The 22,875-nt window shown below is 34.0% G+C and overlaps 2 protein-coding genes across 3 annotated transcripts; one reads left to right on the top strand and one right to left on the bottom strand.

Moving 5' to 3' along the window:
• Positions 1-9,089: 9,089 nt before the first annotated feature.
• Positions 9,090-11,434, top strand: LOC115714377 (peroxidase 35). The gene is made up of 4 exons (XM_061114434.1): positions 9,090-9,611; positions 9,699-9,899; positions 9,994-10,159; positions 10,733-11,434. Exons 1-4 carry the CDS (start codon positions 9,396-9,398, stop codon positions 11,125-11,127), a joined length of 978 nt encoding a protein of 325 aa, XP_060970417.1. The 5' UTR covers positions 9,090-9,395; the 3' UTR covers positions 11,128-11,434.
• Positions 11,435-19,717: 8,283 nt separating this feature from the next.
• On the bottom strand, positions 19,718-22,266 carry LOC115715332 (uncharacterized). 2 transcript variants are annotated; one of them, XM_030644191.2, is made up of 2 exons: positions 21,956-22,266; positions 19,718-21,189 (listed from the first exon to the last, which is right to left on the bottom strand). In XM_030644191.2, exon 2 carries the CDS (start codon positions 21,168-21,170, stop codon positions 20,118-20,120), a length of 1,053 nt encoding a protein of 350 aa, XP_030500051.2. In that variant the 5' UTR covers positions 21,171-21,189; positions 21,956-22,266; the 3' UTR covers positions 19,718-20,117. The 2 variants fall into 2 exon arrangements, with proteins under 2 accessions (XP_030500051.2, XP_030500052.2); XM_030644192.2 differs by having other exon boundaries at positions 19,718-21,185; positions 21,956-22,147.
• Between the last annotated feature and the right edge of the window lie 609 nt (positions 22,267-22,875).

Below are 22,875 nucleotides of genomic sequence, written 5' to 3'. Positions count from 1 at the left end.
TTCCTTAATTTTAGTTATAATGTATTAAATAAAATATATAAAATTAAATTAAAATACCAATAAATATCAATATTTATAAAAAGGTGGTATTGAATCAATGAATTGAATAAAAATATCATGGATGTAGTGCTTGGCATTAATTCATTGCAGACCTTTGATGATGATGAAGCTGCTATAAGAGTGTCGCAAGGGAGAAGAGGTTCTGAATCATATCCATTTATGTCTCCAAAATTCTCATTACGAGACATCAGGAAGATGTTAAAATTGTCCCAATTTAGGTGCAGCTTGAAGATTTGGACCTGAAGTATCGGGGATAAAGATCACTATTCAAGATTATAGGCTAACTTGGGACCTCTATCATGGTCGACTTTGTCACGAGAGAACGTGATAGGGTTAACTTCCCTGAAATACTAATTGAAGTTATTCTGAACCAGGAGTTTCTAAATACTTTGAAGTTTAAAGATGAGCATGGAATGAATACTCAAGTAGGAGTTAAGTATGAATGGAAGCCTATTACCTACTCTCATTGCTTTGGTATGGGACATTTGACAACTGAGTAAGAAGAGCTTGAAAATGGTTATCAAGGAGGACAAAAGAAAGGTATACGTAGTTAGTATAGTCCAATCCAACAAAGTGAATGTTGATAGATTTCAAATAGTGACTAAAAGAAAGAAGACTAAAGAGGTTGAAAAATTAGTTGATACACATACTGAGAACTCATTCCAAGCTTTAAATGTGGAACCTGATGTGCAAGTTGAAAATGGAAATACAAGTCTAGGGACAACCAGGACTGAAAGGGATAACACAAGAGAGGGGGGAGATCCCTCTCTTGTTTTTGGATAAATTTTCATGTTGGAGTGTCTAAGGAGCCAATAACTAACAAAAACAGGGTCTAATTAAGCAATTTATTAGCTGTCAAGGTGTTGGGTTTTGTTGGTCTCTTTGAGACAAGGGTCAAGGCCCAGAAGCTTGGGGCATTGTACTTGAATGTATTTGTAGGATGGTTCTTCTCATCTCATATAGCATGGCACTTAGGAGGAAGACTTATTATAGCATGGAACCCTTTGACATTCACAAGTTTGGTTACTTTAATCTATGCTTTCAATGATCGAGATGAAATGAAGGAATTATGGAATGACTTACAAGAATAAGCATCCTTAGAGGATTGGTTAATAATAGGGAATTTCAATGATATTTTAGCAAAAGAAGAGAGAATTGGCCACAAAGTTAAATTCCATGCTAATAGAGATTTCCTTGATTGTGTAGAATACTGTCATCTTGAAGATGTCAAGGCTAGTGGAAACTTTTATACATGGAGCAACAAATAGCATGGGAAAGATAGGATTTGTCAAAAATTTATAGGATTATGGCTAATTAATCTCGGATTGATAAATTCTCTAATGCAAAAGTTGCTTTCCTTAGTGAGGGTCTCTTTGATCATACTCTTGGGGTGCTAATTCTGTATCCTAAAATTTCTAGTGGGAGGAAGCCTATCAAGTATTTTAGGATGTGGAAGTCCCATCCCGAGTATGAAAAAAAGAATACAAGAGGTATGGTCACAGGAGGTAACTGGCACTAAAATGTACCAAGTGTGTGACAGTCAGTAGTCCCGTGATTCGTAAGGGGAAACACTGGGTAAGCTATGCAATCCCACACCGCTTGGGGAAGGTCAAGTGGGATGATTCTGAGACTGTGTAGGTATGGGACTACACAGTTGAAGAGAGCTTAAATGGATTGATTGGTACTACCTATATCAACAAGGTGCATCTTGTTTTTCGGTAGCCCATCACGAAAGAACTCCACAGTTAAGCGTGCTTGACCTGGGGCAATTTCAGGATGAGTGACCTCCTGGGAAGTTTCCCCAGGAAGCGTGCGAGTGAGGACAAAGCACGCTGGAAACACTTGTGTTGGTCTGTAGGGTCAGTCATCAATCCAGGAAGCAGCCAGAGTGGCGTACTCGTGTATAAGAGCCAGGAGTTCGTGGGTGAAAGGGCCCAATGGAGGCTTGAAGCGGGGACGTTACAAATGGTATCAAAGCCTTGACCTAGCCGGAAGTGTGGTCGACGAGGACGTCGGACCTTGTAAGGGGGGTGATTGTGACAGTCAGTTGTCCCGTGATTCGTAAGGGGAAACACTGGGTAAGCTGTGCAATCCCACACCGCCTGGGGAAGGTCAAGTGGGATGATTCTGAGACTGTGTAGGTATGGGACTACATAGTTGAAGAGAGCTTAAATGGATTGATTGATACTACCTATATCAACAAGGTGCATCTTATTTTTCAGTAGCCCATCACAAAAGAACTCCACAGTTAAGCATGCTTGACCTGGGGCAATTTCAGGATGGGTGACCTCCTGGGAAGTCTTCCCAGGAAGTGTGAGAGCGATGACAAAGCACGGTGGAAACACTTGTGTTGGTCTGTAGGGTCAGTCATCAATCCAGGAAGCAACCAGAGTGGCGTACTCGTGTATAAGAGCCACGAGTCCGTGGGGTGTAAGGGCCCAATGGAGGCTTGAAGCGGGGACGTTACAAATGGTATCAGAGCCTTGACCTGGCCGGAAGTGTGGTCGACGAGGACGTCGGACCTTGTAAGAGGGGTGATTGTGACAGTCAGTTGTCCCGTGATCCGTAACGGGAAACACTGGGTAAGCTGTGCAATCCCACACTGCCTGGGGAAGGTCAAGTGGGATGATTCTGAGACTGTGTAGGTATGGGACTACATAGTTGAAGAGAGCTTAAATGGATTGATTGGTACTACCTATATCAACAAGGTGCATCTTGTTTTTCAGTAGCCCATCACAAAAGAACTCCACAGTTAAGCATGCTTAACCTGGGGCAATTTCAGGATGGGTGACCTCCTGGGAAGTTTTCCCAGGAAGCGTGCGAGTGATGACAAAGCACGGTGGAAACAGTTGTGTTGGTCTGTAGGGTCAGTCATCAATCCAGGAAGGAACCAGAGTGGCGTACTCGTGTATAAGAGCCACGAGTCCGTGGGTGTAAGGGCCCAATGGAGGCTTGAAGCGGGGATGTTACAAAGTGATTTGTAAATTGAAAGCTCTCAAGTTAATCTTCAAGGAGGTCAATAAGAAAAGATTTTTTAATCTACAATCAGCAATCATTCAGGTAAAAAATTGACTTGGAGGCTATCCAAAGTAGACTTTAAATGCTGAATTGCATGACAAAGAATTCGAAGCCAGAAATAAACTTGTAAAAGTGCAGAAAGATTACAATTTCTTGCTGCAGCAAAAAGCAAAGGCTGCCTTGATCAAAGATGGAGATAATAATATTGCATTATTCCATGCTAGTATTAGGCAAAGATTAAGGCATAATTGAATCTTCTTAATTGAGCAGTAAGATGGACATAGGGTGAGTGATCCCCATCAGGTAACTGAAGCTTTCATATCTTACTATAAGTCTTCACTGGGCTCTCAAATGAAAAATAGGAAGTCTATCTTTACCAGGGTGGTTAATAGGGGACCAATTTTGATTCCACTGTAAGCTGAGATTTTGGTTCAAAGATTTACCAAAGATGAAGTTAAACAAGCTCTTTTTGAGATACCTGGAAACAAATCATCAGGCCCTTATGGGTACTCTACTAATTTTTTTAGGACAATTGGAATTTAATTGGTGATGATATATATGTAGCTGTAATATCTTTCTTGGAGATAGGAAAGATTCTAAAAGAAATCAACTCTATTGTTCTCACCCTGGTTCCAAAAATCAAATGTCCTAACACAATAAAGGATTTTAAAACAATAGCTTGTTGCAATGTGATCTATAAGATTGAAACAAAGTTATTATGCTCTAAACTCAAGAACATACTTCTTGATCTAGTGGCTAAGAATCAAGGGGAATTTATTAAAGGGAGGTTCATAGGACACAACATTATGATATGTCAAGAACTAGTAAGGCACTATGGAAGGAAATCTAACAAAGCTAGCTGCATGATCAAGTTAGATCGGCAGAAAAAGGCTTTACGATACCATTGAATTAGATTTTTTTTAGAGGAAATGCTCTATGGATTACAATTTCCCAATGCATTCATTCATTAAACTAGTGATGAATTGTGTTAGAACTCATAAATTCTCACTTATATTTAATGGTTCTATGCATGGCTTTTTTGAATCTAAAAGAGGCCTAAGGCAAGGTGATCCCATGGCTCTATTTCTCTTTGTATTGGGAATGGAATACTTGTCAAGGATAATTGGGAAAATAGGAGATGAAAAAGATTTATATTTCCAAGATAGATTTGAAGCTCTTAAGCTAAATCATCTAACATTTGTTGATTATATTTTACTATTCTGCAAAGTAGACTTCAAAGTGTGTACTACATGTTGCAAGGCCTCAAACTTTTCTCTATGACCTCTGGCTTACACCCTAATCCTATTAAATTTGTAATTTATTTGTAGTAATATGCCAAAGGAAGATGTTCAGCGCATCCTAGAGGCTTCTAGTTTTTCTAAACAAGAAATGCCATTCACCTATCTAGGGGTTCCTATATGTGCAAAGAAGATCTCTGGTAAAGAATGCAGTATACTAGCTGAGAACATGACTGTAAGAATCAAGACATGGAGCTCCAGGAACTTGTCATTTACAGGCACAGTGGTGTTCATCAACTCTATTCTGGTTGGCATACATTCTTGTTGGAGTCAGGTAATGATACTGCCAAAGAAAGTGATTAAGAACATAGAATCTATCTGTAGTGCATTCTTATGGAAGGGCCAAGAAATGTTTCAAGGGTCTGGATCCATAGCATGGGATACAATCTGTCAATCAAAGGCTGATGGAGGCATTGGTTTTATAAAGGTGGTAGAGTGGAATAAGTCTGCGATGTGTAAGTATGTGTGGGTAATAACAAATAAGGAAGAAAGCCTGTGGATGAGATGGATACACAATGTGTGTATATTAAGGATGAGATTTGGTAGAGATACAAAGCTCCAATTCAAGGGAGCTGGTACTAGAAGAGTCTTATCTCCATTAAAAATCAGTTCAAATCCTTACTAAATGGCTAACATTCTTTACAAACACAAGTACACAATGTCTAATGGCTATAAAATGTTTTGTCCATCACAAAACAAAGCTCACTGGAGGCAGGAAGTTTGGGGGAGACTCAATACCCTAAATACGGTTTTGTATTATGGATGACTGTACAACTCAAGCTAAAAGGAAAGGATCAACTTCTCAGATTTGGTATCTTGTGTAACCAGTAGAAAGAAATAATATTGCATTTGTTCTTTGAATGTCAGTGTTGTCCAGTGTTTGCAGGAGATTAAGAATTGTCTACAATGGAGAACTGTTTCTACCTATCTTCCTAGTCTAATTCGATGGATTGGCAGAGCAAAGGCTAGCAACTTTCGAAAACTTATAACGGCAGCAGCCTTGGCTAGTTTGGTTTACAACATTTAGAAAGCTGGAAATGATAAGATATATATGGAAGGATGAGCTAGAGAATCCTACAAAACTTATATGTGATGTTACAACAAGCTTGATGCAGAGAATTGATTTGATTTTGCCTAAAAAGGTCAATGAGAAAGACAAAGAATAATTTAATTCATTGTAAAGTTGTTGTAAAGTTAAAAGGAAATGATTTGTATAGTTGATATAAATATGCCCTATTGTTAGCGTGCCAATAGTTTGTAAATGAATATTTGGAGCAATATAATCATCTGATTCATCAAAAAAAATTGTTCATAAAATATAGTAGAATTTACACAAAATGTGAACAAATTTAAGATTTTATTTTTTATGGCATAATTTTTAATGTATTTAGATTATAGGGCTTTGGTTTTCTTTACATTTTAAATTATAATTATTTCAGAGTTATCATGTGTTATTTATTTTTAGTCATTTTATTGTGAAACCAGTTCTATTTTAATTATGTCTCTTTTTGTTTTTTTATTTAGTTATTTTAGAAAAAGATTCTTAAATTATTTATTTCAAAAATCGATTTTTGATTTAATTAATTTAAGAAATTGGTTTTTAATTTAGTTATTCAAGAACCCATTTTTGTTTAGTTAATTTAAAGAATTAGTTTTTGATTTATTTATTTTATTTAACTGATTTTTATGTGGAAGTTTTCATCTTGGTTGTTTTACGAAACTAATTTGTTTGTCTCAAATTTTTAACTAGTTGATAAACATAACTGGTTTTTTTATCTTATATTTTGAGTTATTGTGTGTTTGTTAGGCTAAAATTAGTCTAAGTTTCAGGTCATATTTTCGGTTAGTTTTCACTCTTTGTTTCTAGTTTTAGGGCTATTTTACGCTTGATTCTTTTGTTTCAGGTCCTTGGGTGTTTAAAAAAAGTATGTACAAGAATTGAGGACAAGTGGTGAAAGAATCGAGAAGAAAAACTAAGATTGGTGTCTCTGCCTGTTCCAGTCGCGACGGGGAATTTGCCAGTCGCGACGGGAACTGGCAGCGAAAATCTCAAAGTTTCAAAGTTTAACCCCGTCGCGACGGGGGCTTTGCCAGTCGCGACGGGGACCCGGTGACGGGATTTTTGGACAGTTTCGTAATTTCGCGAATTTTAAGGATGAGACTTGGTTTAAATAGATAGAGTTCGTGAAAATTAGGGATTATTCAGAATTGGAACCCTAGAAACAAAGGAGGAGGCTAGAAGAGCGGCTTGTGGCGACCCGAATCAATTGCTTCAACTAGTTCTTTCTCTTCTCTTTAATTTTTCTATGTTATTTTCTGTTTCAATGTTAATTATGGATTTGATTATGGATGTTTTGAACTAAACTCCTATTTAGGGAGAATGATGAATGTTGTTTAAGTTTTTTTCTAGTTAATGAATAATTGCCATTCCTCCATCTTGATTGTGAACACTATTCATATTTGTGTTTAATTTGCATGTGCAAGATTGATCACCTTTTACATGTTTTATGATCTCAATTCGAAATCTGAAAAGTGAGAATTGAGAATGCTAAAATTGGATAGTCTAGGTTTTGATGTGAAACGAAAGTATTTACATAGCCTTTGTGACATTTAGATTATTGCTTAATGCTGATTTCATGTTAGTTTAATTCAGAGATTAATTAGAGAGCATGAGATTTAGAACCTAGAAGATCTGAAAAGAGCTAGGTTAATTTATAATCTGTCATTCACTTCAAGAGAAGGATAGCAATTAAACATTAACATTGGTAACTTAACAACAGGATTCGTCTCCCTATTCTCTCATCTTGATTAATATTCACTTGTTTCTTTAAGTTTCTTGAATTTCTTTCTTCCTTTTTCAATCATAAATACTTTTGATTCGCCAAATAGAATTATAAGTATAGTTTAGTAGTAATTAATCCAATTCCCTGTGGTTCGACCTCACTTGCGTGAGTATACTACTTGATTGCGTGCACTTGCGTAGTAATTAATAATTTTCGCAACAGTGTTCTTTATTTTTATTTATTTTGTTATGGAACCGATTTTGTTTATATTTATGCCTTAGTATATTTGAAATTGATCCACACCTTTTTATAATTATATCAGTTTATGAAATATTATGTGTTACTCATTTTTACTCAATTTGTTATAGAACTAGTTTTGTTTTTAATTTATATGTTTCAATATTTTAGGAACTAATTTCCTCTTTATTTTTTAATTATAATCGATTTGAGTTATTTTGTGTAATTTTTTTTACTCATTATATTATAGAATCAGTTCTATTTTAATTATATTCAGTTTGTGTTATTTTGTGTTATTAGTTTTTAGTCATTATGTTATAGAAACGGTTCTATTTTAATTATAATCGATTTGGATTATTTTGTGTTATTTGTTTTTATTCATTATGTTATAGAGAACCAGTTCTTTTTTAATTTGTATCTAAGATATCTAACTCCGGTACTGATTTTTTCGATGATGATAAAAATTCTGGTGCTTTTTCTAATCACTTTTCCAGTGATGATGAGTTTTCTGGAGACTTTTCCAACAATAATATTTTTTTCGATGACTTTTTCGTACACCGACGACTTTTCTGATGACTGTGTTTCTTGGGCGGAATTTTGCTATTAAATTTTTTTAATAACCTAAAATATATACATTAGTTTCGTATATTAATGTTTGATTTTTAGAAAAATTAATTAATCACATATATATGTGCATATTTTATTATAATATCATATATATACCATAAGTACATATAGTGGCGAACATATCTATATAGCTCATAATTACATAGACCATTATGGCTGTAGATACAAAAGTCAACACACAATCAGTCTTCATATTTTATTCTTGCAAAAACACATTAGATGGATTAGACACGATTGTGAATTTGTTACGTGTCTAGCTAATTTCATCATGAGCATTGAGCATATGCATGTTTGGTCCAATCGCTTCTAAGGGACTATATTATAACATATATGTATATATATATCTCAACCGATTGTCTTGCAAGTGCCTTGCAAGTATATATAAATATATATATATATATTTATATATATTAGTAATTAAGTCAAGTTGCTCAAAGTAAATACATAACCAAATAATTAAGCTGAATAAATTCAAATAATGATGGAACAATTTGTTTTTTTTTTCCAACTTAATTCGTAACATGATCTACCCAACTATGTATTAGCTAATAGTCATATCTTTTGGGTTCGGACTGGGGAAGCCCTAACGAAGCAGCCTTGACGTGCATGCTACTTACTAATTATGCCCAATTCTAACTTCTGTCTTTTTTTTTTTTTTTCTGTCTTTCCTTTTCTGTTTCCCGTTCTCTTCGTGTCCCTTTACTTTGGACCACGTTTTAAGGATATTTACTTTTCTTTTTTCTTTTTTCTTTTTTCTTATTTGGGGGCTTCAAAATGAAGGTAGATATGTATACTCAAATATTTGATTGGACAACGAGTCTATACATATAGTGAAATGTTAAGGGCGAGTGCCGAGCACCACAAAAGTTCCATACCGTTATATCGTTATTTATTAGTGTAAATTAATATTAGATATTACAAAATTTAATTTAATAAATAATATAAAAAATCACTTACTAATTTTAAAGCCTCGTATTGACAGTAAATGATGGTGACTAAAAGCAATGGTCATAAGGGCGGCTTTTAATTAGTTATCTGACAGTGCCAAAAATTAAGAAACCATTTAAAAATTACACACTTGTGAAAGTTGAAACTCTCTTATATATTCTGTTACTCATCAGAAATCTTCTTATAAATCGTAAAGAAAAGATTCTAATTTTACCAACTGGCATGTGACCCTCCATATATTTTTTAATATAAATATTTCATGAAACCAAGTTCAAATCAGCTTTCCAACTCCAATATTCCAAGTGGCTAGTATTCATTTTGTTCTCTCTTTCTTTCTTTCTTTCTTTCTCTTTTTTCCTTTTCTCCTTCTCTGTGCCCGGCCATTATATTGTTGGAAAAGCTTTTATTACGAGCTTTAAATAACATGTCCCAGTTCAAAATTGTACTGGTATTATCACTCTGCCTCAGTTTATGCCTCTTACCTAGTCCCACATCGGCCCAGCTTAAGCAAAACTTTTACTCCAAAACATGTCCTAATGTCGAAAACATTGTCCGAAACGTTGTGCGCCAGAAGTTTCAACAGACCTTTGTTACCATTCCCGCTACTCTTCGTCTCTTCTTCCACGATTGCTTTGTTTCGGTAAATTTATATATATACTTTTGACCCTTTTGGGGTGGCTATATATATATGTGTATATATATCTAATTCTGATTGTTAAAACCACAGGGCTGTGACGCATCTGTAATGATTGCTTCCACTGGAGGAAACAAGGCCGAGAAGGATCACCCAGATAATCTATCGCTTGCTGGTGATGGTTTTGACACTGTGATCAAAGCTAAGGCTGCAGTTGATGCTGTTCCAAGTTGCAAAAACAAAGTCTCGTGTGCTGATATTCTCACCATGGCCACCCGTGATGTTGTTGCTCTGGTACTAATTAATTATAATTCATACTACATCCACTACTTAATTAATTTGGTTAATTAATTAATTATATATATATATATACTTTTTATTAATTCAGGCAGGTGGACCTTCTTATGCGGTTGAGTTGGGAAGATTCGATGGGAAAACTTCGACTGCATCAAGTGTGAATGGAAAGCTTCCAAAGGGTTCCTTCAATGTGGACCAGCTCAACTCCATGTTTAAAGCTAATGGTTTGAGCCAGGCAGATATGGTTGCTCTATCTGGTACTTATCTCTCCCTCATATCATTTTTGAACTTTTGTCAATTTTCCTTGAGTTGTTTGGGTCCCATTTTTGCCTAATCAATTAAACCCGCTTTTCTTTTTCTTCTTACACTATATATGTACATGATAATAATTGGAAACCTTGCATTTTATAGTCTAAAGGTCAGTTATTTGGGTACCGTATTAATAGCATATGCCCCCACACCACATAGTACACATACAAAATGCCTTCTTTTCTTTTACACAATCTTAATATCCAATGACTTTTCTCTTCTTTCCCATCATCATTATTATTATATGATAGATAGAGAGACACATATTGCTGCTTGATTGTGCATGTTTCATATTTATCATTTAAGATGCTTATTATTATTTTTCAAGATAAGAGCATACCATAATTTGTACAATTTATATTATATTATAAGTCTTTATATATATATTTAACTATTACTATAGAAATCACAATTGAAGATTGTTTATTCATTTTTCACGTGCACGTACAAAAGTAGAAAAAGAAAAAAAAATAGTAACCGTTGGATGATGACAACTAATTATAAGCTGTGTTGTGTTGCAGCGGCGCACACCCTTGGATTCTCTCATTGCAGCCAGATCACAAGCAGAATATGGGGTAGCAAAGTGGACTCCACCCTAAACAGCACATACGCCAAACAGCTCCAAGCAATGTGTCCAAGAAATGTGGACCCCAGAATAGCCATCAACATGGACCCAAACACCCCTAGAACTTTTGACAACATGTATTACAAGAATCTTCAACAGAAAAAGGGTCTTTTCACTTCGGATCAAGTCCTATTTGAGGACTCAAGAACTAGGCCTACTGTCAATGCATGGGCTACTAACACAAATGCCTTTAACAATGCATTTATTTCTGCAATGACTAGGTTGGGCCGAGTCGGAGTTAAGAACAGTCAAAATGGTAATATTCGTATCAACTGTGGTGCTTTCAATTAGACTACTCTGAAAAAATTTGTTTGAGGATGGATAATATTGGAAATGTGAAGACAAAGGAATAATAATGAAGAAAAACAAAAACAATGGAGAGGGAGGCATTCAATTGTAATCTATGGAATTTTAAATTATTTCATTAAAAAGTTAAAATAAATGTGTTTCGTGGGGTACCTATTTGTTGTACAATGAATAATTGAAGACCAGAGTGACCATTTGTCAAGTTCGTATATAGAAGTAAAGGACACAATAAGTTAAGTGTTTCTTCTTCTATTTTTGTTGTTATCATTAATTTTTAATAAATAAGTCTCTTGTCTCTATACATAAATTTTTTTTAGAATGAATTGCGGTAAATTTCTAAAATTTTTACTTCACTAGTAATTAATTCTCAAAACTTAAATTTTAGCGCCAAAATCATGTTTTATTAGTAATTTACCATTTTTGTGCATATTTGAGTACTAATTGTCATGTTTGATTGTTCATGTATACTCTAAGTATTATTAACATGAACACAATAAATACATGACAAAATTTCATTAATCCACATAAATAAATATATCAAATAAAATAAATATTAAAATAAAAAATGAATTGTAAATATTTTTTTTCTTTCTAAAGCAGATTAGATATATTTTTTTTATAAAAATTAAAACAAAAAAAAAACATATAATTAAACAAAATTAAGAAAATGCCAAGTACCTAACCCTAAAGCCCATCTTTCCATCCTCTTTTCCGCCTCTTTCTATATATTTTCTGCAACTCACGATTGCCACACCAGCACTATTAAAAAAATGGGTTTTCTTGACTGTTTTAAATAGTCAAGTAAAGTATTCTCGTCGATCTCTAAGGCCGACACTTATTTGACCATCGCAAAACTGGGTAGAATAGATGTCGGTTAAAAAATGTTCGAAAAAGTCTTTCCCGATAGTGCAAAACCATCAGCATTACGAAGCAACACTGTTAACGATTTTGTACCATCGCCTATAGCATCGACGACAGTGGAAAATCGTCGGGAATACTCTTAATGCATGCCACAATCACCAAATTCCGGAGCATGGTGATAAGCTCCTTTGGCTACTGCATTCTGTACTAGAATTCCTAGCTAGGAGAAATAATTAAATTGGTTTGAATGAGGATGATATGAAGATTACTAAACTTAATAATCTTATTGCTTTCACCATCTCTTTCTTCTTCTCTTATTTATTACTTTGTCTCTCTCTGTATATATAAACAAACAAAATTATAGATCTATATGGGTTTGGTTAGATTAATAGGAGAGATGCATATATGAATGTATACACTTTGATTTAAATATATATAGTATAATGAAAATGTACTAACATTATACATGCAGGTGCTCGTGGTGGCTCGTGGTCGCGTGAGAGAGAGAGAGAGAGAGAGAGAGAGAGAGAGAGAGAGAGAGAGAGAGAGATGAGTGACGGTGGTACTCGTGGTCGCGAAGAATAGAGTGGAGGAGAGAGAGAGGAGGAGAAGGACGAAGCGAGAAAGAGAGAGTGGAGGAGAGGGAGCAAGAGAGAGTGGAGGAGACAGTGGTGGTGGCTCGTGGCTGAGGGGAGAGAGCGGAGGAGATGATGGTGGTGGTGGCTCGTGGTTGAGGAGAGAGAGAGATCTGAAATGTTTTTGGGTGTTTTTAAATTTTAAAGGGCATCCCAAATGATTTAAAGCTGTCGGGTATAATATACATGGTAGTTTTAAACCTTCGGGGATACTCCTTAAAAACTAATTTCAATTTTAAACTTATGACTATTTTATACCATCGAGAATACTAAATAACTATTTAAAATTATCGGGAATACTCCACTATAATCGGCGGTTTAAATAATCACGTAACTTTATTAGCGACGGTCTCCGAAAAAAATCAGTTTAAGGACCGACGTGAATAAGCCTTTTTTTAGTAGTGCAGATGAACGAGCCACACGCCGTCGCCTATATGACCCTTCACCTAAACTTTAAGCTAGCAATACTAGATCCAACAACGCACGATCTCAACCCAGCCCCTATCTCTACATGAGTATTTGAGCTTTGCAGTTCCAACCATCCCTCTCAGTACCCTCGATCTCCTTTCTAGTAGTGTTGGAATAGCCATATCTAACCCTTGTTCGAAAAAAAAAACAGATAATATTCTTGTATGTGCCCCCTCACATTTAATTTGTCAAGGTCTGGCCTCCATTCTCATCCTGCATCCCTAACTCTATCAATGTTTGGGTTCTTCAAAATCATTGGAGCTTAAGGAAAGTGAATCACATTGTGAGATTTGATCAAAATGTGGAGCTAGGTTTAGGGGGTTTGAAGATTTTTAAATGTGTATATATGTGTACGTTGTTAGATTTGAATTTATTTAATTTTTTTTTTGTTTGCGTTTGAGAAATAGGTTGCAGTGGTGGTGTTGGTGAGTAGTGGTGGTTTTGGTGGTGGTGAATGCTTTTACTGATGGTGGTCAGTGGTGGGTCCGTGATTGTGGATGGTGGTGGTAGTGGTGATGGTACGGACAATGAAGAAGAAAACTAAAAACTAAAAAAATGAGTTGTTAGAGATTGAGAAAAGAAAAAAAACAAAGAACATGTGATTTTTTTTATATTTTATTTTATTTTTGTATATTTATTTATGTGATCAATCAAATTGTGTCATGTGTTTACTGTATTGTCTATCAATATGATAGTTAATAGCCAAATATGAATTGATATGGCAAACTGCTAAAAAAACATAAATTTTGGAAGATTTGCCATCAAAATTTTAAATTTTAAAAATTAATTGCTAGCGAGATGATCATACTATTAGAGATTTCACCGTAATTATTGCTCTAACTTTTACCTATACATTTTTAGTTCTGATTATATTGACTTTACATTCTATGTTTGGGTATCGTCTTATTAGTTTCTTAGATATAGAATAAAATTATGTCAAGGTATAAAGAGCATTATTGATGATGTTGTCACTGCTATAAAGGCATTATTTTTTTTTTCTTCTTTTTTAATATTAGAGGAAGGGCGATTCAAACATAATAAGAGCATCACCAACGAGACTTCACATTTGGTGATGCAGTGGAATTGGCCCTCCAACGTAGCTGCAAACATGACACTAAATTTTCGTGTGTGCCACAGTGTACGGTATATATGCTGTGCACTGTACACAGGACATACTTTTTTATATATATAATTAATTTTTATACATGTTTATATTATTAGTTGTATTTATTAAATTATAATGTGTCTTTTTAAAAGTCGTACATTGATGTACTTCTACCTATTTTAAAATTTAAAATTTTTTTTTATAGTAGCGTACATTATACTTATTTAAGACATTTTGCAAAATTTTAAAAAAATTTAAATAAATTTAACACGCCGAAAATAAAGTTTAAACTGTCTATTTCACGGGTAACTTTTTTATTTGGAGAGTGCATTGTAAAAATACTTTTTAATTTATTATGTGTAAATTTAAATATGAATACTATAAATTAATTTTATGGTAATAAAAATAAATTTTTAATGCATATTTTTAAAAGTGGTATGCTGATATACTCCTACTTGTTTCGAGAATCGAGAAATAAAAACAAATTAATAATGTGAAAAATTATGATGAAAGAGTTTGCTCCAACTTAATTTCTGAAGTAAATTAGACGTGAGCTCGCAATCTTGTCGAATTAAATTCATCCAACCAAATATTAGACTTTATTTGTTCTTATTATTATTTCAAGAAAAAAATCCTATTGTTGGGCCATTGCTATCATCAACTAAAAACAAAGTAATAAATAGAAAATAATTTTAAACGTGACAAAGGAACGTTGCATCTTTGAGGGGACAAATACATGAAAACAATACAATAAGAAAAGACAAAAGAAAAAGGTGATAGAATTTTCAAAGTATTTTATAGTCAATAATTTTATAAATATCTTGCACTCTACCTAGTAAAATAGCTAAACATCACTACAACAATAATTAATAATGTGTGATAAACTTCAAAATCATTGAAATATTTGGAATTATAAAGTCTTTAAAGATAAATATGATACGTAACCTTCAACACGTCATAACGAATATGCTTTATAGTTTATAGTCCTAATCTTTTTCTTTTAATAATAATATTTGTAATTTATAATCTTGCAATGATTTGATTTCTGTTTCAAAAGGCTAGATTATGTTATCCTGAATCATATTCTTGTATTTTTAATTTATACTCCTATTAGTTTTAGATATTGACCTAAAAAAAAATACATAAGGATATGAGCAGGATATGAGCAGAGCTAGAAATAAAAATGAAGCGATTATTTATTTATTTTTATAGTAAAATATTATAAAGTGTTGTACTGTTATTGATATAATTTATATTAAATTTCACTTATTTTATTTTGTAATAATGATGAAAGAAAATTACTAAGTATTTGTAGAGCGCTACGTAACTATTTGTAGAGTGCAACCTCAAAGTTAAGGGTGTTCACGAATTGGTTTGGTCCGAATTTTCATAATTTTTGAACCAAACCAGTATAACGGTTTTTCGAATATCGGAAACCAAACTTGACCAATAAATTTCTCAAACCAAACCAAACAAAACCATTAAGAACGGTTTGGTTTGTTTCGAAACCACGATTTAAGTGGAATTTATAATTATTCATATTTTTTAAGTAATTGTACTATTTTTATTAAGTTTTTAATTTTATTTTTCAAAATATATATTTAACATGATAAGTAATAGATCTATAACATATAAATAACGATATAAAAATATTCTTAAAAGTCAAACATAACATAAAAATTTAAAATTCATGCAATAAAAAACTTGACACACAAAAAAGTTCAAAATTAGACATATAATCATATAAAAAATATATAAATTCATTATTTATTATAAACGGTCCGGTCCGGTTTAACAATTAATTATTTATTACAAACCGCAATCGAACCATTACGCCGTAAACGGTCTGGATTGACCAAACCACCAAAAACGGTTTCTCCGGTTACGGTTTACAGTGGTTTGGATTGTCGTGGTCCGGATTTAAACTGCGGTTTTCCGGTTTATATGAACAACCCTACTCAAAGTAGTGCTATGTGTAATTTGTCAGCATCCAAGATGGCACAATACAAGTTAAGTAGTGGTGTCCGTGAGGTGGTCAAGTAATGGCACATGTTGGTGTGTGGTGGCATGCTGATGCCTAGTATGTATGACAGTGATATTTTCATAAATATCTTCAATATTGTTCCAGATAAAATTTGGTATTCGCCATTTATAACGTCTAGGAATACAATGTCGCAATCAAAATTTGAATAACTTTGAAAATTGGTATATGTTTATAATCAAATGTCTATAGAGAAAAAATTATATATGTTCTTGGTAGAAGGTTAAAAGTTTAGAATGTCCTATTAAGGGAGCAAAACCTGGTGTCAGCTCTTCACCACCCCTAGCACTTAAGTGCTAAGTGAGCTACTACTAGTGAATAGGACTAGTAGGCAGTCATATGAGGACCACGAGGACTCATATGTCTCTATGAGTTGGAGTACTCAAAGAAATTATCGAGCTGACCCAGTAGTGCATCTAGAGATGCCGCCAAAGGTTAGCTACACTACAAAAAACAGCTACTTTTAGTGACAACTTTTTAGTCACAACATAATTTTTTTGTGACTAAATGTGACTTTTGGTCACAACAAAGAACTACTTGTGACTAAAACATAGTATTTAGACACAAGTTGTCACTAATTTACTTTTAGTCAGAACAAGTATTGTGAATAAAACTACATTTAGTCACAACAAATTGTAATTTTTGTGACTAATACCATTAGCCACGGACCTTTTAGTCACAACATAAGAATGCTAATTAATAGTTAGTCACAATTTTTTTACTTTTAGTCACAAGTTTTGTTGTGACTAAAAGTAAGATTTTTTGTAGTGCTAGTACGTTTCTATTGGATTTTAGGTATGCCGCTTTGTATGGAACATGACCTAAACCTCTGAAAGACGTGGTGCATCTTGGCCCCAAGTCTCAACATGAGATGACACAGGTAGTTATTCGTTGAGCTTGTCTTAAGGGCATGCAGACATGCATGGAGGCATTGTACTGTGAGGATTGGAACATGGAAGTATGAGAGTCCTTGGGCCATGAGGGAAATTGTTCGGACAGTATCGAATGGGGCATGACTAGAGATGTTGGCACACCAGCTTGGTGTTTACATCTGGCTACACATGCTACCTTGGTCACTAGTGTGACTAGGTGAGTGACGTGTGTTGGGATTTTATCTTATCATAGTAAGAACCTATGGATAGTGTATGTATCTTGGCTAGAGAGTCTCGATGCATGAATGCACTCATGAATGCTTGCAAGCATGACTCGATGAGAGTTTGTTCAGGAGAAGAAAGTGTGCACGAGACAGATGGTCACGCGAAAAAATGAAACAATTATTACTCGGATAGTTGGAAGGCTGGCCTTAGCTTAGAGAAGTCAAGGTGTCACACGGGCAGGGTCGGCCCTGAGGTGAGACGAAGGAGGCGGCCGTCTTAGGCCCCCCACCACTCAGGGCTCACATTTTGAAAGAAGGTTAAGATATAGTTATTAAAAAATTAAAAAATAATACTCATAATATACTAAATATATGTCGTAGCTCAGCGGTAATTTAATTAGAGTAATATGTAAAGAGTTTAGTGTTCAAATCCCAACAACTTCACTTTTCTATTGGCCCCATTTTTTATTTTTGTCTAAAGCCCAAATTAAGATAAAGCTAGCCTTGCACACGGATGTTTCGTTGCTTGAAGACTAAAAATCATAGTGCCTAACATCAATACTTATTTTTATATTATGTGAACATCAACATAAAATTATAGAATTAGCTATATCAAAATATAAAATAATACATAAATATGTTAAAAAGAATTTTATTGTAATCATATTTTACATTATTAATTGCTAAGTTCAAATCCCAATAATCATAAAAAATGTGACATCCTTGAATTCTAAGAATATATTACCGATTTACTACCACACCAAACAATATTATTTTCAATATTCGAGGATAATAGTATTTTGTATAAAGGTCTAAATTTTTTTACTTAGGCATAGGCCTCAAATAACTTAGAACTGATCTAAATTTAAGGTGGGACTATCGCTCTACTTGGGCTCTAAGAGCAAGACCAATAAAAGCAACGATGGTAGTTATATATCTGCTGGATCCATTGTTATGTTTTTTAATTATGTTAGCCAATTAAAAAAGAGGAAAAAAAAATTGACCATCAACCGGTGCTACTGCACAGCCACAAATTATGTTGGTTTGGGTCCATTTACTCTCACAAGTAACTCAAAAAAATTTAGCATTCGAAATGCTCTAAGTGGCTTTGCCTATGATACGAGGCTCTTTTATCATTATTATTACAGATGAATTGTCGTAATGCATAATTATTGTTTTTGGACAATTATTTTTCTGTGTCAGCCAGCCATTAAAGAGCTCGGTTCTATAATGTACTGAATTCTGGCTTTTGTTCTTTAATAATGTACTCAGTTTTAATTTATAAATGTGAAAAGAAAAAACTTGGGATTCAATTATTTAAAACTATGGCACATGTTGTGTTTACCAATAAACAAAACCTGATTGTGTAGATACATAGCCAGATGAATAAGAATCTTTATTAATTAACAAAGAGATAAAAGCTTTAGTTCCCTTCTATCTTTTATCATAAGGGAATATGTTTAGCTGTCTTATTTTATTTCTCTCTCTTTTAAGACATGTGAAATTGACATTCATAACCAAAAATTGACAGTTATGTATGTTTATTTTCCATTTTCATGTATTTTATGCCAAGATGAAAGTATGTAGGAAAAAAAAAGAGCACATGAATAAGGCAATGAAAACGAATTCCACTTCAGGAGAATTTTTCAAGCCTAGCAAAACAAACAAAACAATTTGAGGAAACTAAAGGCAAATTACATAACAAGACAATATATTTGATTGTGACATCAATGTCTATATTTCAATCAAGAAATCAATTTAACTCAAGAACCCCTAATGGGCAGGGGAGAAAATTCGGGTGGATTCCAGTACCCGTAACAACCTGTCTAGTTCGCTCTGTTTACATCCCAAAAATAAGAAAAAAACTTATATCCAACAAGAAAATTAAAGACTCTAGAGCTTAAATTAAGCAACTGTTTGTGTTTACCAGAAACAGAAAGTTTTATTCACTCAGCTAGTTTTTAGCTTTTTTTTACACTGTAAACCCAAGTGGGAAAGGTCAACATATCAAGGAAGTTGTTACACTACATAGAATATACCCATAAAGAGAAAAAGAGGCTTTTACAAATTCGTTGAGGAACATATCTAAAAGAGCAGAAAACTTTACCAGACATATCAGTAGTAGTACTATCAACTACTCTTGTACACTAAATAGTAATACAAGATTCCTAAAGATTGTTCATTTGAATCACATAAGTAAAGTTACTGCAAAAGAAAAAAATTCCTTCTTTCTTGTCTTATACTCAGAAATATATACTGCAGTGAAGCCCAATATTGTAGTGTGTAGATACCAAATACAGTAGTCACTGACATCAACGGTGACTAATTCATCATTCTAAATAAAAGTATAAATGACAAGATTTAATTCGTTTATGTAACAAAGAATCAAATTTCGTGGAAGAATAACTGAAAAACCATCACCTGGGAAATTCAAAACACAAGATTTATTAACAAATAAGAAAATATAAATGAGGAAACAAGCTAAAAAGACTTTTTTAAGGCTAAGATTGACCTATTTGCTATAATTATACTGCAGTTTCCTTACGTTTATACCTCACCATGTCACTCACCCCAGGGTTGAATCAGCTTTAAAATCCTATATACAATATTGTTTCGAAAATCTCCATGCCTTTATTCTAATTATGTACTTGAAATGCTCAGCAAAGTTGCAATGTCAAGATAACTGTTAGAATGGTTTTGCTATTTGTATATGAATCATGTTCACTTGAGTAGAAGTCTATACTCAGCAAAAGAATCTGAAGCAATCACTTATCTGCTCCCAGTTTTGTACGCTGATTCATGCAAACAAATCTTCTCAAGCTTCGTAGGCCAATCTTCTCCGAGAAGCAAAGGGTTCATTTCCATTGCAACCCGGAAATCTATCATGGATGCTGAACTGGCTTGGGTAGGTGCCTTTACAAATCTCATATCTGGCAGTGCTTGATTGTGTCCATTGTTTACATGTTTATTTCCAGACCTTGAACCAGCCAGTTCTAAATAGGGCTTTATCAATCTCTTCAAATAAACATCAAGGCTATTATTCATCATGATGACACAATCTTCTGTAATCTTTAATCCTTCAGCCTCCAACTTTTGCTCCAGCCTCTTCCTAAGAAAATTTGTGTCAGGTAGCTGGCCACAGTTAAGACAAATATCAAAGGAAGCTGTGGATGGTGATACATTCAGGAGTAGTTTCTGTGTCTTCTTAGCATTTCTTGGGATGCCAAGAGGAGCTGTAAGAGGACTCCTGCTATGGATGCCCGGGCTTCCAGCAGCCTGATCAACCTCTTCTCCATCTTCAACAGAGCAAGGGGGTTCGCCACCCAAAAGAAACAAGTCAGTTGCACTTTCGTGTTCTTGAGTTCTAGCAGTTACATCTTCACATGTAATGTTATGGCTCTTCCCATTTGGCCCAAGAGGACTTAGACGGTCCCTGAACTTGCGATCCCGGTAACTGGGGGTCCTCCCCTTTCGAGGTGATTGGGGAAATCCATTGCACAGTGACTGAAGGCCATTTCTTTGGCTAACATTTGCAGCTTTAACACTGAAAGAACCAGCTTCTTTGCTTACTTTTGGTGGAGGTGTCCTTGAAAGACTTGCATTTTTTAAAATTGATTTGATGAGTTGATTATGAAGAATCAGATTGTCTCTCCCTATTGTACTAATGCAAAGTCTGTGAAACTCAACTTTGCTGATCTTAAGGCTCAAGTATTTTTGCAAAAGACTAAAGTACACTTCTGCTTTTGAACGCCCAACTTTGCTCTCAATCTGTGATTTTAGCTCCCAAGTATTGATTCTAGAAAAAAGCCGACTTGCCGGCATTTTGAGATCCAAATTCTTACTTCATCAAGGAAAGAAATAGAAAAATCATATCAAAAGAACGTCCAATCAAAAATTAAACATCTATATCCCATTCTTTCTGTTTGTTTCCCAAATACAATATCTTTAAATGACAAAGCAATTTTTGTCAAACAAGTCAAATGTAAAGTTTTTCACATAAATCTTTAGTACCAAAACACACTTACTCCTTCTGTTAGAAAGCCAACATTTTTAGAAACATATGCAGCAAATTCAAATTCAACACCCAATTTCAAACATGTACACAGAACTATTCATTCAAAGTTGACTAACATCTGAATAACTAGCATTTTTCATCTTAATTATTATTTTTTTTTTAAAAAAAAAAGTAAAGAAACTATTGATAAAAAAAGTCAACAGTTCTTGGTACCAAAATCCAAATTACTCAAATTTGATAAAAAAAAAATAAAATAAATCACATTCTCTGCACTTCTTTCTACTATCAAAACTTCGAAATTTCAGACATCAAGAGCGAATTGAACGCACAACCACGAAACACGTAAGTGTTAGCACTGATCGAAATTCCAGTTCCAGCAAGAAACATACCAACAAAACACGAAATTCCAATACAATTAAGCATTCTGAAACTATCAAGATAGTAAATTCAACTTCCCAATCCCAGTACCCACTTGAGAACTCCACCCAAAAAAGACACTAAACAGAGCAATCCAAGTTTCGAAACCAAACTAAAACTGCTTTCGGAAAACAAAAAAAGGTTCGAAACCAAAATAAAACTAGATAAAACAAACCTGAATTAGCAGAATGCGATGAACAATCGTCCTGGGCTTCCTTCCAGAAAGTACAATTTCACGATCTCTCACTCAACACAAGCTTACTTTTTTGTGCGTGTGTTGAGATTTTGGGGTTTTTCTTCTTCTTAATTTTCAAGAAGTGGTGTAATAGAAGAAATACTCTATTTTTTTTTTCAGAAGGTTCTGAAGTCGTCGTTTAGGTCAAAGGCACGTGCGTTTTATGTAAAAGTGTGGGTTGTAGTTGATGTGAACAACAAAACGGTCAAAGAACCGAACCCGTCCAATCATCCAAATTTATGTAATACATTCCACTAGATTATGCCTAAGATGGAACACTTATTCTTATAAATATAAATGATAATACATATTTGTTTTGTTTGAGGTAATTAAGAATTTTGAAGAAAAATTAAATAAAAAGCTACCACTATCTGGTGGCAAAATGATAATTTATTTTATATATATATATATTATAGGAAAATTTTATAATGTACCTCTTTAAAAGAGATGCATCGATACATCTCTATCTATTTTAGTATCTGAAATAATTTTTTAGTCAAATTTTTTCTCATAGTCTGAGAGAAACTGAGAGAGAGAAAAAGAAAAATGCTTTATTTCTCAAAAATGAATTGAAAATGAAATGGTACAGAGTCAAGTGCTTTTATAGCAGCAATAATCAAGAACCTAGTTGGTCAAATATAACTAACCAATCAGTTAGTTAATAATAGAAATACCAACTGGTAATAGAAATGGCAGACAAGTGAAAAGCCTACAACTAACTCAACTAATTACATTTTAATAGCCCCCTTAAGTTGGAGTGTAAATATTAATGACACCCAACTTGGATACAATGCTTGAGAAAGATGAAGGTAGCAAAACTTTGGTGAAGATATCTGCAAGGTTCTGTTGAGATGAGACAT

This window comes from Cannabis sativa, chromosome 4 (assembly GCF_029168945.1).
Source record: "Cannabis sativa cultivar Pink pepper isolate KNU-18-1 chromosome 4, ASM2916894v1, whole genome shotgun sequence".
In the NCBI taxonomy this organism is placed as follows: Eukaryota; Viridiplantae; Streptophyta; class Magnoliopsida; order Rosales; family Cannabaceae; genus Cannabis; species Cannabis sativa.
Note: the sequence above shows the minus strand (reverse complement) of the source record. Positions and strands in the feature narration are given on the sequence as shown.

Excerpts from the sequence above, each read along its gene's own strand:
- LOC115714377 (XM_061114434.1), top strand. The coding sequence starts at position 9,396 with ATGTCCCAGTTCAAAATTGTACTGGTATTATCACTCTGCCTCAGTTTA. Across the intron at positions 9,900-9,993 it reads CCCGTGATGTTGTTGCTCTG|GCAGGTGGACCTTCTTATGC; the intron begins GTACTAATTAAT and ends TTATTAATTCAG. Across the intron at positions 10,160-10,732 it reads AGATATGGTTGCTCTATCTG|CGGCGCACACCCTTGGATTC; the intron begins GTACTTATCTCT and ends GTTGTGTTGCAG.
- LOC115715332 (XM_030644191.2), bottom strand. The coding sequence starts at position 21,170 with ATGCCGGCAAGTCGGCTTTTTTCTAGAATCAATACTTGGGAGCTAAAA.